This window comes from Periplaneta americana, chromosome 1 (genome assembly GCF_040183065.1).
Source record: "Periplaneta americana isolate PAMFEO1 chromosome 1, P.americana_PAMFEO1_priV1, whole genome shotgun sequence".
NCBI classification, from domain to species: Eukaryota; Metazoa; Arthropoda; class Insecta; order Blattodea; family Blattidae; genus Periplaneta; species Periplaneta americana.
The window spans coordinates 24,892,582-24,909,207 of NC_091117.1; the positions used below are offsets into that span (position 1 = coordinate 24,892,582).

The 16,626-nt window shown below is 33.4% G+C and overlaps 1 protein-coding gene across 3 annotated transcripts in view; it reads left to right on the top strand.

The window, feature by feature from the left end:
- The window catches only part of LOC138716480 (major facilitator superfamily domain-containing protein 6), a 66,122-nt gene that overhangs the window by 44,888 nt on the left and 4,608 nt on the right, over positions 1–16,626 (top strand). For all 3 annotated transcript variants that reach the window (XM_069849649.1, XM_069812568.1, XM_069812485.1), the window contains exons 4-8: positions 2,546–2,900; positions 7,600–7,790; positions 12,487–12,623; positions 14,835–14,950; positions 15,522–15,767. In XM_069849649.1, the coding sequence (XP_069705750.1) occupies positions 2,546–2,900; positions 7,600–7,790; positions 12,487–12,623; positions 14,835–14,950; positions 15,522–15,767 (1,045 nt within the window). The remainder of the gene's footprint in view (positions 1–2,545; positions 2,901–7,599; positions 7,791–12,486; positions 12,624–14,834; positions 14,951–15,521; positions 15,768–16,626) is intronic.

Genomic DNA, 16,626 nt, shown 5'->3' on the forward strand with positions numbered 1-16,626 from the left:
TTGCTGCTACCTAGAGGACTCAAACTGAAGCAGATTGTAGAGAAAGCCTCTAAGTAGCTCTGGTCGTAGTTTCAGTTTGATTTATTGCAAAGTGTGAGTTCCGTGGAGAAAATAAGTTTTTTTAGTACCAAAAGTAAACATTTCGTTCATTGATGTATGTTTTCTAACACAAAACCAGATTGCATTTGTTAATATCTTTCAAGTACGGTGTGTTCCCTATCATCTGGTGAGTAATAACATATTTGAATTTCCATGATTTATTTGACTCTCTAGTTTTCGGAGCCATATTTGTTTAAACGTGCACCCTCTTGTACCTTTGAACACAAAAATCTTGTACCATGGAACATGTTCCAAATTACAAGATACTATCGGTTTTTGTTTTTCTTTTATTTTAAGGTCATGTCACGAAGTAAGTCTGGAATTAAAGAGGTCCCCAATTGATTCGGATGCCTTGAAGAAAGCTGTTGAAGCAGTTACTGCTTCTCCAGGAAATAATATCTATATCAGAGAAGCCTGCTCTGGTTTATGATTGAAAATACATTTTAAATATGATTGTCAGTTTTTACAGCTATATTCCCACCTATATTCCATGTGTTCCAACTTACAAGAGAGTATGTTCCAAGGTACATGATCCTGTTGTACCTTTGAACACAATACATATCTATTCATTTTATTTTTTCCATCCTTAATAGATCTGTAAAGCAGGAAAATACATATAGGAAGTTGTAAAGGAATCTTCAATAATTATTTCAAGCATTTTTTCATTTAAAAAATTTCATTTCCCAAAATTAAAAAAAATAAAATGTGAAAAGTGTTTAAAGGTACAACAGTCTCCCCTAACACATTTTCGAATTGCACACATGATGGCCATAGCAACTCCATAGCACTATCAAAAAGTTCACATATGGTAGAATAATTAACCTTCTCTAACCCTTCACTCATTAAGAGATAGGGTCTACAGCAACATTCCGCACTAAGGGCAGCCACAACCACATTTGCAACGTGACGTCCATCTATGGAAACCCATATCTTCTCATTTTGTAATTTACACTTCAATTCACTTAGACATTTCTCATATGTATGTTGCACATACTTCTTCCGCAGTGTTGCTTCTTTAGGAATTTGTCTTCCAGTGTACTTTTCTAAAAAGCCACGGAGTTTCGCGTTTTCTAATTTGTTTAACGTAATATTTGAAGCAGTAAATGCGTCACACATATCTTCGTAAAATGTTCGTTCAAGTGTAGTTGTGAAGGAGATTCCTGCTGTACCTTGCTTAAATTCTGTCAGTGGCGTAGCGTCAATGTAAGCTAAAAAGCTCAGCTTCCCCAATTAATAATAATTTCATAATAAACCTGCAGTCTATGGACAAAATCATTTATTAATTTTAATAGAATTTATATTTACGCGTTAAATATTGTGATGCGGCAGTTCAGGATGATTTGTGATGCAGCAGTAAACAAGAAGCCTGCACACACCAGCTTCCAAGCAGACTGGTTTCTTCTGTGTAATCCATCCCGCAGATTTTCCATCCCTTTCTTACTAAACTACCCTGGTCGCAACGCTAGCAAAAAGCTAGCTTTAACATTGAAAATAAGTAGTTTCCGAGTTATCCCTTTTCGTCAGTTGTGTTCAGTTGAAGTGTTAGTGTGCACTGTGGCTGATATAATAAATAATGAGTGAAATAACAGTTCCTGACACCAATTTACTTGGATTTTTTAGGACAATTCTATTATCAAGACTGACTTACGAACAAAAGTGTGATCTAAAAAACAAACGACCGACTCCCTTGCTGTCAATGAAGGTACAACCAAAAGACAGACGCATACTTACGTAATGATAGTAATACTGTATCTATTGACCGTTAATATTGTGATTTTTCTAAGTATGACAGGTAGTGAGCTAATGTTATACGTATACGTGTCTATTTGTTAGAGATATGTGTAAACCGTGAAATCATATTTTACTGCGTACCATTTGAGGTCATGCCTTATTGGTGTTACTTACGAGGTTCCAACCAATCTTCGACAGCTGACTTGACATTGACTACTATTTATTTTAAGACTATTTTTTTTTGTAATACGTTTTCTCATATTGCATGAAAGACAACTCGAATTAGCTTCCCCTGCTCAAAATTTCATGCTACGCCACTGAATTCTGTTGTCTTTTACATGCGCGTTTATGCTTATTGCTATTTATATGTTTCTTAACGTTGCATGCCATGTCGGCTGCCAATTTCACGTGACACAATTCACAAAAGTTCATTACCATGGATGGAAAACACACTTTATTGACGAACATATTTCCATAGTGCCTCTATCTTGCGTAGTTTTGGTCTCGGCATTCTGAAGACACGTGTCGACTGCTTTTGACTGCGTTGTACTAAGCTACGCCGGCACTACTCCTACCTGCACAGTGATGCGTGCAAGAGTCCTCGGTTCATAAACATTAGCTATACTACATCGCGCGTTTCCCTGTAAGCAATACTTTCTCCGGGGTCTGGTGATGAGTAACTTCTGGATCACCCTGTATTTGTTTATATTCTCAGGAAGTGTTGGAGGCTGAAGGCTGTGGACAGTACAAAAGAGTGATATGCAACTTGACGTGCGGGCCTTCAAAGAACGGAAGCCTCGTTGAAGCATTGTTCACAAGTGCTCCAACAAGTAATGACACAAGCTCTGCCGAGACTCCTTGCATTATAGGCAACCAGAGTTCGTTTACCTGCAGCTCTGTTGACAATAGCACCTGTGAATTAGCTTGTGTGCTCCATCAAACGGAGAGAGAGAAAGACTGTCTGTACGGCACGCCCACGTTCTGGGGCTTCGTGATCCTCATGTCTCTGGGAACCATTGGCTTCAACGTGGCTAACAGCATCAGTGATGCGATCTGCTTTGACGTCCTGGGTAAGTTATTAAACTGGATTGTGCGGACCACGTCCAATTGTTAAGGCTGGTTCACAATAAACCGGAAACGAGAATCGGAACGAAAACGAAAACGGTAAAATTGTTAAAATGTACACATTTAAATGTGAGGATTCACAATTAACGAAAAGCTTGCCGGAACCCGAGGTCGGGAACAGAGAGTTGGCCAAGTTTCAACTTTGGCGTTCACGTTTCCGATCACAGTCCACTAGATTCAGTCTATTGGCATCTAAAAGCTATTTTGTCGTCGTATATTTTGTAGCAAGAAGACCGTGACATTCTGTGCTGTGCATCATGGAGCAAGTTTTATTTGATGAGATTCTAATATTGAGTGTTGAGGAAAATACTCACGTTTACGATAAGCGGCGCGCCTCGTATAAAGATGAGAAAATGAAGGGGAATACGTGACTTTCAATAGCTGCATCTTTGAACACCGATCGTAAGTGAATCATATTTTATTACTGTATTGGTTGTATTACACACTACATATTCATGCTACAATTCAATAACTACTGTTGTGTTCAGTTTTGTTCTATTACAAATGTTTCTTCTCTAATTATTTTACGTTATGGTAGACTTAAAATAGGTTGTGATAATAAAGATGCATGGGCATATTTATACAGGGACATCATTTTATTTTTACTAACATTTTTAATATTAACCTGGCTGTACCTTTAGAGAACCGGAAACACCGTTCGCTAGCTCCTTCCACGACTGGAGTTCGATGATACCGGCGTAAAACACAAACAAATCACTTTACTAGGTATAGGAGGGAAGAAAAGTAGTTCATCCATTTACGTAAACTAGGAAATATCGCGATTTTGAGTTCGATAATTTTCATTAGGTTTTTGTTTAATCAAAATGCAGTACTGTATTAAGAATAAGTGTTTTTACTCACGAACTGAGCTATTCATGCGAACGTATTCATTATGCAGTGTATATTATACTGTCTACAGCACATTAGCGTACAATATAGAGAATGAAGTTCAATTGAAAAATAATCATAATATGGATATTTAAACACATTTTTTAAAATAGTGGCCGTTCATTTCGATACAGGCTTCAGTTCTAATGTGCATAATATCGCACTATAGACTATTGCATCTAATTCCAATTGCCAGTTTTGTCCTTCGTACTAGTAACTCATGTTGAAATAATTCTATACCTACTCTATAAAAGAGTACCTTATGTACTGTAAATTCCATCTTCACTTCTGCCCGACCCGCACAGATAAAATTACTCAGACATGCTACCTACTGTCCGTCCAAGTGGTTATGCCGCAGGATCGTAGAAAGGGGGAACTCACGTGACAGTTAATTGCTTAACGAGGCCCTTTTATTTAAGTTATTTTAAACAGTTGTATAATATTACGTAAACGTCCAATTCCTAACAGAAATTAATGTTTTCAGAAAAGAACTAAGACAGCCCTGCTTTTACAGAGGGGCGTGCAGAAGCAGGTGGGGGAAATCGGGATGCGACGTAGGCAAACGGACTGTACCTGTGCGAAAATATGATTCAATATTGAAAGTTCTTTCGTCACTGGAAAACGCGAACATATTTCTGGAACGTACTATACTCAATAACTCGGTGCTGTTTACTATATGCGGCCTTGATTCTGTCTGGAGAACAGTTGAAACTTCATTAGTAGGAGGGTTGGGAGTGAAGTACATTAAAAAACTCAGGTACAATAAAAATTGAAGTAAAATAAAATGATGTCCCTGTAGTACCGTACCTAATGAAATGTTTCAGTTGAAATTTCGAAGTTGGTTAGCCTGTGTTTATGTCGGCTGCCTTGTACTCATGAGAGAACGCCATTGGACAATTATACACAATTAACACCAGAATGCGTAATATCGACTTTACGTATCGTTATTGACATACATGTCGATATGCATAGTCGTCTACGTTCTCGGTTTATTGTGAATCAAAAATTTTCATATTCACGTCCTCTGCTTCTCGTTTTCATTCTGGTTCTCGTTCCCGGTTTATTGTGAACCAGCCTTTACTTTATTCCAGTTGATAAGTACGGGTGAACATATTGTGTAGAATTCACCTGGAATCTCAGCTAAATTGGTCATAGACTCCGGTTGCGTAGAGAGCGTGTTATCGGTGATATGCAGTCCAGATTTAGTAAATATTTTACTTGGTTATTTAACTACGCTGTACCAGGTATCGGCAATTCGACACACCACAAGCAATGTTTGTAAAATGTTACTGATTAAGAAAAGCAGAAAAAACCTACTTTAAAAAATATATTGGTGCAAGGGGAATACAAGCATATTACAAATAAAGCAAGGAGAATACAATAAGAACAGGGGGAATACAATGAGAGCAGGAGGAACACGATAATAGTAAGGGGAATATAATGCGAACAAGGGGAATATAAGGAGAACAAGGGGAATACACAGAGAACAAGGTGAAGATAAAACAAGGGGAATACAATGAGAACAAGGGAAGTATAATGAAAGCAAAGAAGAATAAAATGAGAAGAAGGGGAATATGAGAACAAGGAGGAATATAATGAGAATAAGGGGAACATAATGAGAATACAACGAGAACAAGGAGAATATAATGAGAATAAGGGGAACATAATGAGAATACAAAGAGAACAAGGAGAATATAATGAGAACAAGGGGAATATAATGAGAACAATGAGAATACAATAAAAACAAGGAGAATATAATGAGAACAAGGGGAATACAATGAGAACAAGAGGAACATAATAAGATCAAGGGAAATGTGAGAACGAGGAGAATACAATGACAGCGAAGGAAATATGAGAAGAAGAGGAATACAATGAGAACAAGGAAAATATATTAAGAACAAGGGGAATATAATGAGAACAATGAGGATACATTGAAAACAAGGAGAATATAATGAGAACAAGTGGAATACAATGAGAGCAAGGAGAATATAATAAGAACAAGGGGAATATAATGAGAACAATGAGGATACAATGAAAACAAGGAGAATATAATGAGAACAAGTGGAATACAATGAGAGCAAGGAGAATATAATAAGAACAAGGGGAATATCATGAGAACAATGAGGATACAATGAAAACAAGGAGAATATAATGAGAACAAGTGGAATACAATGAGAGCAAGGAGAATATAATAAGAACAAGGGGAATATAATGAGAACAATGAGGATACAATGAAAACAAGGAGAATATAATGAGAACAAGTGGAATACAATGAGAGCAAGGAGAATATAATAAGAACAAGGGGAATATAATAATAACAAGGGGAATATAATGAGAACAATGAGGATAAAATGAAAACGAGGAGAATATAATGAGAACAAGGAGAATACAATGAGAGCAAGGGGTGACAATGAGATCAAGGGAAATGTGAGAACGAGGAGAATACAATGAGAGCAAGGGGAATATAATAAGAACAAGAGGAATATAATGAGAACAATGAGAATGCAATGAGAACAAGGGGAATATAATGAGAACAATGGAAATATAATGAGAACAAGAAGAATATAATGAGAACAAGGAGAATATAATGAGAACAAGGGGAATATGAAAAAAGGGGAATATAATGAGAACGAGAAGAACACAATGAGAACTAGGGAACTACAAGGAGAACAAGGGAATACAAAGACAAGAAGGGAAATACAATGATAACAATGGGAATATAATGGTAGTAAGGAGAATATAATGACAACAAGGGGAATATAATGAGCACAAGGGAAATACAATGAGAACAAGGGGGAATATAATAAGAATAAGGGAAATGTGATGAGAACAAAGAGGGGAATATAATGAGAATATGGGGAATACAAGGAAAACAATGTGAGTACAAAGAGAAGAAAGCAAATACAAGGAGAACTGTTTGTGGTATCCTATCAATTTTTTATTTGTGAATTATGACACCACAGCTTAAAACTCTGTCCAGCAATTGCACAAGAGAAACCAAACAAGAAACAAACAAATGTGTATTTTTTCCACTGCAGTGAACGAGGATCCATGATTCAAAAAACCACCGTCGTAACTCTGGCGGTATCGCGTTTGTCTGCTATTCTGGAGTTGTGCTCGGGCGTAGGTTCGATTCCCGCTTGGGCTGATTACCTGATTTGATATTTTTCAAAGTTTTCCCCAATTGTAAGGCGGAATGTACTTTTATTTCTTTGAAGTTTTTAGATTAGTTTATATTTATACACCATTAATGTAAGAAAGTTAATTTTATTAATGTATTTTGTCTCCTCTTTTAATTCACACTGTTTGAAGATGAAAATAAAGTGTCCCGTAATCACACTTTAGGTATAGCAACTTTACATTAACACGCATTTTATTCAATGCTGGCAGACAAGCTCATAGCTCTTAAATAATTTAAATTAAATGAAGAATGGCATATGTATTGCTTGAGTCCAGAAAATAATTTCTTCATATAAAAGAATATACAGTATAAATACTACCCTTTGCTGTTAGAAATTAATTAGGTGAAGAAGTTAAACGTAATTAATAAAATATAGGCTCTGCTATACATTTGAACATTAAATTTTAGATCAATTTTCTTTGAGCAAAATGCATTCTTCTGGAGAAGCTTTTCATCTGAAGTTTGTTTCTAAAAATCACGGCTTTTATTATTTCTTAAATGTGAATATTTTTAGCAAAATACATTTACTTTGAATCCCTATATTTCTTCACAAGAAGAATGCTATTATGTTGCAGGGAGTGGAGGAGAGATGAAATACGGACATCAGCGTGTGTGGGGTACCATCGGCTTTGGCATCACGGCATTGCTTGCAGGTTACGCTGTGGACTGGTGGTCCGCAGGCAGTGCTAACAAAGATTACACACCTGCATTTATCTTAGTGCTCATATTTGGCGTCTTGGACATACTATGCTGCTTTCGACTTCGAGTGCGTGGAATAGTATCTAGTTTCTGTTCAGGTTGCTAGAAATTATGAAATATGGTGCCTAATCCTTAATAAAATATATATTCGACGTATTACAAAAAAATTAGGAAACAAATTAAAATTACCGGTACTTTCTGTTCAGGTTGCTAGTAATTATGAAATATGGTAGGCCTAATCGTTAATAAAATATATATTCGACGTATTACAAAAAAATTAGGAAGCAAATTAAAATTACTTTTTGTTCAGGTTGCTAGTAATTATGGAATATGATAGGCCTAATCGTTAATAAAATATACATTCGACTTATTACAAAAGAATTAGGAAGCAAATTAAAATTACTGTACTTTTTGTTCAGGTTGCTAGTAATTATGAAATATGGTAGGCCTAATCGTTAATAAATATACTTTCGACTTATTACAAAAAAATTAGGAAAGAAATTAAAATTACTTTCTGTTCAGGTTGCTAGTAATTATGAAATATGGTAGGCCTAATCGTTAATAAATATACTTTCGACTTATTACAAAAAAATTAGGAAAGAAATTAAAATTACTTTCTGTTCAGGTTGCTAGTAATTATGAAATATGGTAGGCCTAATCGTTAATAAATATACTTTCGACTTATTACAAAAAAATTAGGAAAGAAATTAAAATTACTTTCTGTTCAGGTTGCTAGTAATTATGAAATATGGTAGGCCTAATCGTTAATAAAATATATATTCGACGTATTACAAAAAAATTAGGAAGCAAATTAAAATTACTTTTTGTTCAGGTTGCTAGTAATTATGGAATATGATAGGCCTAATCGTTAATAAAATATACATTCGACTTATTACAAAAGAATTAGGAAGCAAATTAAAATTACTGTACTTTTTGTTCAGGTTGCTAGTAATTATGAAATATGGTAGGCCTAATCGTTAATAAATATACTTTCGACTTATTACAAAAAAATTAGGAAAGAAATTAAAATTACTTTCTGTTCAGGTTGCTAGTAATTATGAAATATGGTAGGCCTAATCGTTAATAAATATACTTTCGACTTATTACAAAAAAATTAGGAAAGAAATTAAAATTACTTTCTGTTCAGATTGCTAGTAATTATGAAATATGGTAGGCCTAATCGTTAATAAATATACTTTCGACTTATTACAAAAAAATTAGGAAAGAAATTAAAATTACTTTCTGTTCAGGTTGCTAGTAATTATGAAATTATAGGCCTAATCGTTAATAAAATATACTTTCGACTTATTACAAAAAAATTAGGAAAGAAATTAAAATTACTTTCTGTTCAGGTTGCTAGTAATTATGAAATATGGTAGGCCTAATCGTTAATAAAATATATATTCGACGTATTACAAAAAAATTAGGATGCAAATTAAAATTACTTTTTGTTCAGGTTGCTAGTAATTATGAAATATGATAGGCCTAATAGTCAAATATATATATATATATTCGACGTATTACAAAAAAATTAGGAAGCAAATTAAAATTACTTTTTGTTCAGGTTGCTAGTAATTATGGAATATGATAGGCCTAATCGTTAATAAAATATACATTCGACTTATTACAAAAAAATTAGGAAGCAAATTAAAATTACTGTACTTTTTGTTCAGGTTGCTAGTAATTATGAAATATGGTAGGCCTAATCGTTAATAAATATACTTTCGACTTATTACAAAAAAATTAGGAAAGAAATTAAAATTACTTTCTGTTCAGGTTGCTAGTAATTATGGAATATGATAGGCCTAATCGTTAATAAAATATACATTCGACTTATTACAAAAAAATTAGGAAGCAAATTAAAATTACTGTACTTTTTGTTCAGGCTGCTAGTAATTATGAAATTATAGGCCTAATCGTTAATAAAATATACTTTCGACTTATTACAAAAAAATTAGGAAAGAAATTAAAATTACTTTCTGTTCAGGTTGCTAGTAATTATGAAATATGGTAGGCCTAATCGTTAATAAAATATATATTCGACGTATTACAAAAAAATTAGGAAGCAAATTAAAATTACTTTTTGTTCAGGTTGCTAGTAATTATGAAATATGATAGGCCTAATAGTCAAATATATATTCGACGTATTACAAAAAAAATAGGAAGCAAAGTAAAATTACTTTTTGTTCAGGTTGGTAGGCCTAATCGTTAATAAAATATACTTTCGACTTATTACAAAAAATTAGGAAAGAAATTAAAATTACTCTCTGTCCAGGTTGCTAGTAATTATGAAATATGGTAGGCCTAATTGTTAATAAAATATACATTCGACTTATTACAAAAAAATTAGGAAAGAAATTAAAATTACTTTCTGTTCAGGTTGCTAGTAATTATGAAATTATAGGCCTAATCGTTAATAAAATATATATTCGACGAATTACAAAAAAATAGGAAGCAAATTAAAATTATTTTCTGTTCAGGTTGCTAGTAATTATGAAATTATAGGCCTAATCATTAATGAAATATATATTCGACGTATTACAAAAAAATTAGGAAGCAAATTAAAATTACTGTACTTTTTGTTCAGGTTGCTAGTAATTATGAAATATGGTAGGCCTAATCGTTAATAAAATATACTTTCGACTTATTAGAAAAAAATTAGGAAAGAAATTAAAATTACTTTCTGTTCAGGTTGCTAGTAATTATGAAATATGGTAGGCCTAATCGTTAATAAAATATATATTCGACGTATTACAAAAAAAATTAGGAAGCAAATTAAAATTACTTTTTGTTCAGGTTGCTAGTAATTATGAAATATGATAGGCCTAATAGTCAAATATATATTCGACGTATTACAAACAAATTAGGAAGCAAAGTAAAATTACTTTTTGTTCAGGTTGGTAGGCCTAATCGTTAATAAAATATACTTTCGACTTATTACAAAAAAATTAGGAAAGAAATTAAAATTACTTTCCGTCCAGGTTGCTAGTAATTATGAAATATGGTAGGCCTAATTGTTAATAAAATATACATTCGACTTATTACAAAAAGAAATAGGAAATAAATAAAAATTACTTTTTCTTCAGATTGCTATTATAAATTGAAGACCTCCCCTGAGAAAGAATGTAACATCAAATTATTGAAATGCGTGACTTAGGTGGGAAAAGTAATTTTGGAGCAGTCATTTATAAAACATGATTTATTATAGATTTATTGGGAACACCTTTTTTCCGGGAAGGTCTTCAATTACAAAATTTGGTTCATCAATAAAATTTCTAATCAACATAAAAGAAAGGAGATAAGTTGGTCTATTTTTCACAAATTCTTGAAATTACAGAACAAAAAGAAAAGAGAACTAAAATATTTACAGGTACCGTATAATAAAATTGGGGAAAAGACATAAATCATTTAATATTTACTTTCGAATTTACTCATTGTTAACCTTAACAACTATTATGATTGTTAGATCTCATCAAATCTAATTTATTATTAAACATTTTTAATAGGAGATGAAATATCGGTAATTATTAAAATCCTGATTAAATATCTTACAAAATTCGAAGAAAGTAAAAAAGAATAGCCAATAGATAAATATGTATCACATTGATAGTGGATCTAAAGATGTTGCAACCCTATATCAGCCATGCTTGGGGTTCCCCCTTTCCCAACCAACAAATCACGGACTCTTTTAACACTTATATAGTCACTGATAAACATTATTGGACAAGTAATATAGGTAAGTACTCCACTGTGTTAATACCGGTATCAGGTTTGTTCCAGCACGGTTCAGAATCGATTCTGAAATGCCTGCTCATGGGCATTATCTCAATGTCCGTTCCAACAAGTCTAGAACTGATTCTGAACTCCCAGTGCCCTGTTCCAACGTGCTTTAGAACTCGTTTGGAACGAGTGAAATTGATTCTCGATTAAGAGCAGGAACTGGGAATTCTGAACTGTTGACGCATGCGCAGATACTTTAATCTTAAGTTATGGTTAAAATGCTTCGAGTCAAAAAAAAAATAGTCCATCATGATTTGGAAGGTGATATTTTACGAAGAATTAAGTTCGGAAGATGAATATAACTTTAATGTGAGACGAAAATCTGAAGGCCGTGAAAGAACAATTCAAGAAACATTCCAACAACGTAAAATCTCGAACTAGTTTTGATACCGTATGGTACAACTGGCGCATGCGTCGAAAAAAGTTCGTATTAGTTCGTAATGCATTCTGAACTGCTTCTTGGAACAAAGCTATTATAAATTTTGGTACTATTTTACCCAGGTTCGACGTGGTTTAATACTTAAGATCTATTTTTTTTATTTATGATGTGTAGGCTACAGTATCACCAGACAATAGAAAGACAAAAAAAAATAGTACAACAAATCCATGATTGAAGAAAGTACTTCCACATGTGTACCCAGGGTGATGAAAACGTATCAGTAACATGTCAATAATGTGAGTTTTTATTGATTTATAACAATAAAGCCTACAGCCTATAGTTAGTACTTGGTTAGTACTTTGATTGCTGATTAGGATTCAGAGGATGACGCAAGCCACGTCGAAACTAGTCAATCAGGTAATATAGTACCACTAAAATTTATAATGTAGTTATTACTTTATAATATAGTTATTACTTTTTAAATAATGTTCATCAGTGATTAAATCATTTTGTGTTTGTTCAGTGGTATAAGTTAGTGTGAATAAACAAATCTTTCTGAAATAATAATATATATGAAATTTTGACAAAACTTTTCTTGTTTCAGCTGCCACCTATTCCACGATCCGAAAACATTCTCAAAGATGTGGGACAATTGCTCAAACACAAGCACATTGTTATATTCCTTACATTTGCTGTTCTGGCAGGGGTTATTGACAGTTTCATCGTTTATTTCCTATTCTGGTGAGTATGTTTAAGCATTTTTATTTTACATCTTGATTACACAACTTTTAACACTGTATCACTTCGGAATATTATGATAAGAACTTTCTTGTGTTAAATTTTAACGTACCTTGTTAACATGTTTCGACCTATTTTCGGTCATCTTCGGAACTGGTCGTTGTTGGACTTGGCACCTCTTGTTTCCTGTGTGGGTGCGTTCGTAGTGTAGAGTCAAAGAGTGTATGTGTTTTGAAATTGAGTTGTGTGTTGAGAATATCGTTGGGGTGTGTTTTTGTTTCTGTATATTTCATATTGTTCTAGTGTGTTTAGTTTCTGGCTTTTTGGTTGGATGTGCAGTATTTCCATGTCTGTGATGATGTCTCTGTAGGTGTGGTTGGCATTTGTGATGTGTTCTGCATATGTGGAGGTGTTTTGTAATTTTGTTATGGCTGTGATGTGTTCTTTGTAACGTGTTTGAAATGATCTGCCTGTCTGTCCTATGTAGAAGTTGTTGCAGGTGTTACATTTGAGTTTGTATACACCTGTGTGGTTGTATTTGTTTGTTTGTGTTGTTTGTGTGTTGAGATGTTTTTGTAGAGTGTTATTTGTTCTGTATGCGATGTTGTAGTTTAATTTCTTACAACATCGCATACAGAACAAATAACACTCTACAAAAACATCTCAACACACAAACAACACAAACAAATACAACCACACAGGTGTATACAAACTCAAATGTAACACCTGCAACAACTTCTACATAGGACAGACAGGCAGACCATTTCAAACACGTTACAGAGACATCAACACAGACGTGGAAATACGGCACATCCAACCAAAAAGCCAGAAACTCAACACACTAAAACAATATGAAATATACAGACACACGAAAACACACCCCAACGATATTCTCAACACACAACTCAATTTCAAAACACATACACTCTTTGACTCTACACTACGAACGCACCCACACAGGAAACAAGAGGCGCCAAGACCAACAACGACCAGTTCCGAAGATGACCGAAAATAGGTCGAAACATGTTAACAAGGTATGTTAAAATTTAACACAAGAAAGTTCTTATCATACTTTTATTTCTATAATAAATTAAATTAATTTTATATATTTTCCAGCAGTTGTTACTGTCTGGTTGATTATAAAGACTGTACATATCATGATTGTATCTTCGTCTCCACAGTCCTTTATCATGTACTGCTCCGAAGATGCATCTTAGAATTCTTCTTTAAAACAATCATAGTGAGTCTGTAACTTATCTGCATTGTTTAGTGTCCAGGTCTCTAAGGTTAAGACTTTGTGGCTACTGGTCTTAAGAGAACCTTATATAGCAGTAACTTGCATTTCCTTGAGATAAAGTTTGATTTCATATGTTTTTTAAGCCATGATAACATTTATTCACAGAGACAATTGTTTTAAGGATCTTATTGCTAATGTTATTCCGGCAGTTGATTTCAGATTCTAAATATATGTAAAACTACAGCCTCTTTCAAAAGTGTAACCACTTATCTGAATCTTGTCAGAGCTGTTCCAGCAGCCATTCTTTAACACTGGTATTTATTTTCTTTTATTTTCATTAATTATTTTTCAGCTGTATCTTTCTTGCTACATTTTCTATTTTTAAGAAAGCTTCTTTCATAGTTACTTGTGACAGTCCTACTATACAGCAACTCCATGTTTAATATTCCAAAATTCTGAGTGAGTAACTTTGTGATAATTTGATATACTGGTGCTTATTTCTATGTCTTGTAAACTAATTAAATGTTGTTGGATGAACTCTCTGCATCAAAATCCACAGTTAATTCCCGATTTACCTCGAAATCGTCTGTAGCTGCATTTAGATTGGCAACAGGCCATGATTGTTTGGCCAAACACCTGCATAGAATTGGAATATATCAGTCCCCTAACTGCCCATTGTGCAACACAAACCAAGAAATGGATTCGGAACACCTCAAAATCTGTGCTTCAGTGGCTGGTCATGATAATATCTTTGAAAAATATTGGAGTGCAAGAGGTCAAATGACTTTATTGTCAAACGCCTGGCATTAGAAAACAACAAACAACAACAAAATGTTGTTGGATAATAAACATTTCCATTAGTTACGTAGTCTAACTCGAAAACACTAATTATTCTGATATTCAATCAGTAATTGATTCATAGTCCTCATAATTTCACAGGGCAAGATACTTAGTTTTGTGTATCACTATGTCTGAAGGTACCTGGAAGATCTGGCTCAAGTCACTGGTGAAATGAGTAACATAAAGTTGCTTGAAGGAATCACTGTTGCTGTTGAAACGCTTGTGGGAGAGGTCATATTTTTCATGTTGTCAGGTAAGACATGACACTAGTGACATGTTATTAACAACTTTTAGTGAAGTTTCTTCAAAGTAAACAACCACAACAAAGTGGTGAATACAGAAATGTCTGTTTAAATGTTAAGTTCAGATAAAATTTATATGTTACAAGATTACATGCAAGTAAATACTGTACGTTATATAATAAATTAGCAATGAAAAAGCAACAATTAAGTTAGATAAAATGTGTTTTGTGCATATGTGTTTTTTAGGTTAAGTTCATACAAATGAATACAGTACAAACAAATGCTGTAATACTGTTCTGTAATAAAGTGCATGTTAGGAAAAATGTGGTTTGCGTACATGTGTGTACACATGCACGCATGCATGCACTTCTGTATACAGAAACTCTTAGCGTGCACAATTCAATGAGAAAGAATGTATTTTGTCATGATTGTGGATTAATAAAATCATAAAATAATTTGGAGTAGAAATAGATATCAGAATGTTCTTATTGTTTCATAGCTATGTACCAGTACCATTTCATGTCTTGCTCATCTTTAAATAAAATTTATTGTAATTAATTCATTTTTATTTATATTTTGCAGGAAAAATTCTAAAAAAAATTGGATATGGCCATTCTCTAACTCTCTGCTTCATGGCATACTCATTAAGGTTGGGCCTCATTTCATTAATTCCTTCACCATGGTGGGTGTTACCAGTGGAACTGTTCATGCAAGGGCCAACATATGCATTATGTTACACCACTATAGTAGCATATGCAAGTGCCGTCGCTCCTCCAGGAACATCTGCCACAATGCAGGGACTGGTTGCAGGAATGGATGACGGTTTTGGTAAGTTTCTAATTGAGTGGTCAATAATAATTTAAGTGTATGTAGGCCTATTGTCATGTTTTAATAAATGAAGTAGAAATCTCAAGGAGAAAAACAACTACTAGTGTTATCACCATCATCTAACCTGTTGATGTCATATCCAGGCTTTGTATGCTGGTTTCTGACAAATATCATCATCATCATCATCATCATCATCATCATCATCATCATCATGAGAGGAGAAATCTGCACTCACTTTCTCTCTTATACCGAATTATGCACACTTCATCCCCCTATTATTTATTCGCTCGTTTTCATACTCTTTCTCACTATCATAATATTAATACTCGATCACAATGCAATAACACGCTAGAAATTCCACTTCACAAATCATCTCTGTATTCCTCATCTTTCACTGTTGCTACCTCTTGTCACTGGAACTCTCTGCCGCCTGAAGTCAAGGGCTGCCGAACATTGAAATCTTTCAAATCAAAATTAGAAAATTATCTTATGACGAGTTGCCAAACTAACGTACTATTATGACAAGTGTTTTATTGCATGTTTCCACGTATTCACATTTTTTTTTATGTTCTAGTGATATTTAACTTACTTTATATTTTTGTTTTCATATTTTCCGATAATGGTATATCTATAGTGTGATAAGTTGAGCTATATATAATCATAAATTTTCTTATGGTGTGTACTTAAAAATATTATATTCATTGTATGCTTTGTACTGCACTATTTTATTACTATTATTATTGTTATCATTATTATTATTATTATTATTATTATTACTGTTCTTATTTATTATTATTATTATTATTATTATTATTATTATTATTATTATTATTATTATCAATAATTGTCTTTTTTTTTA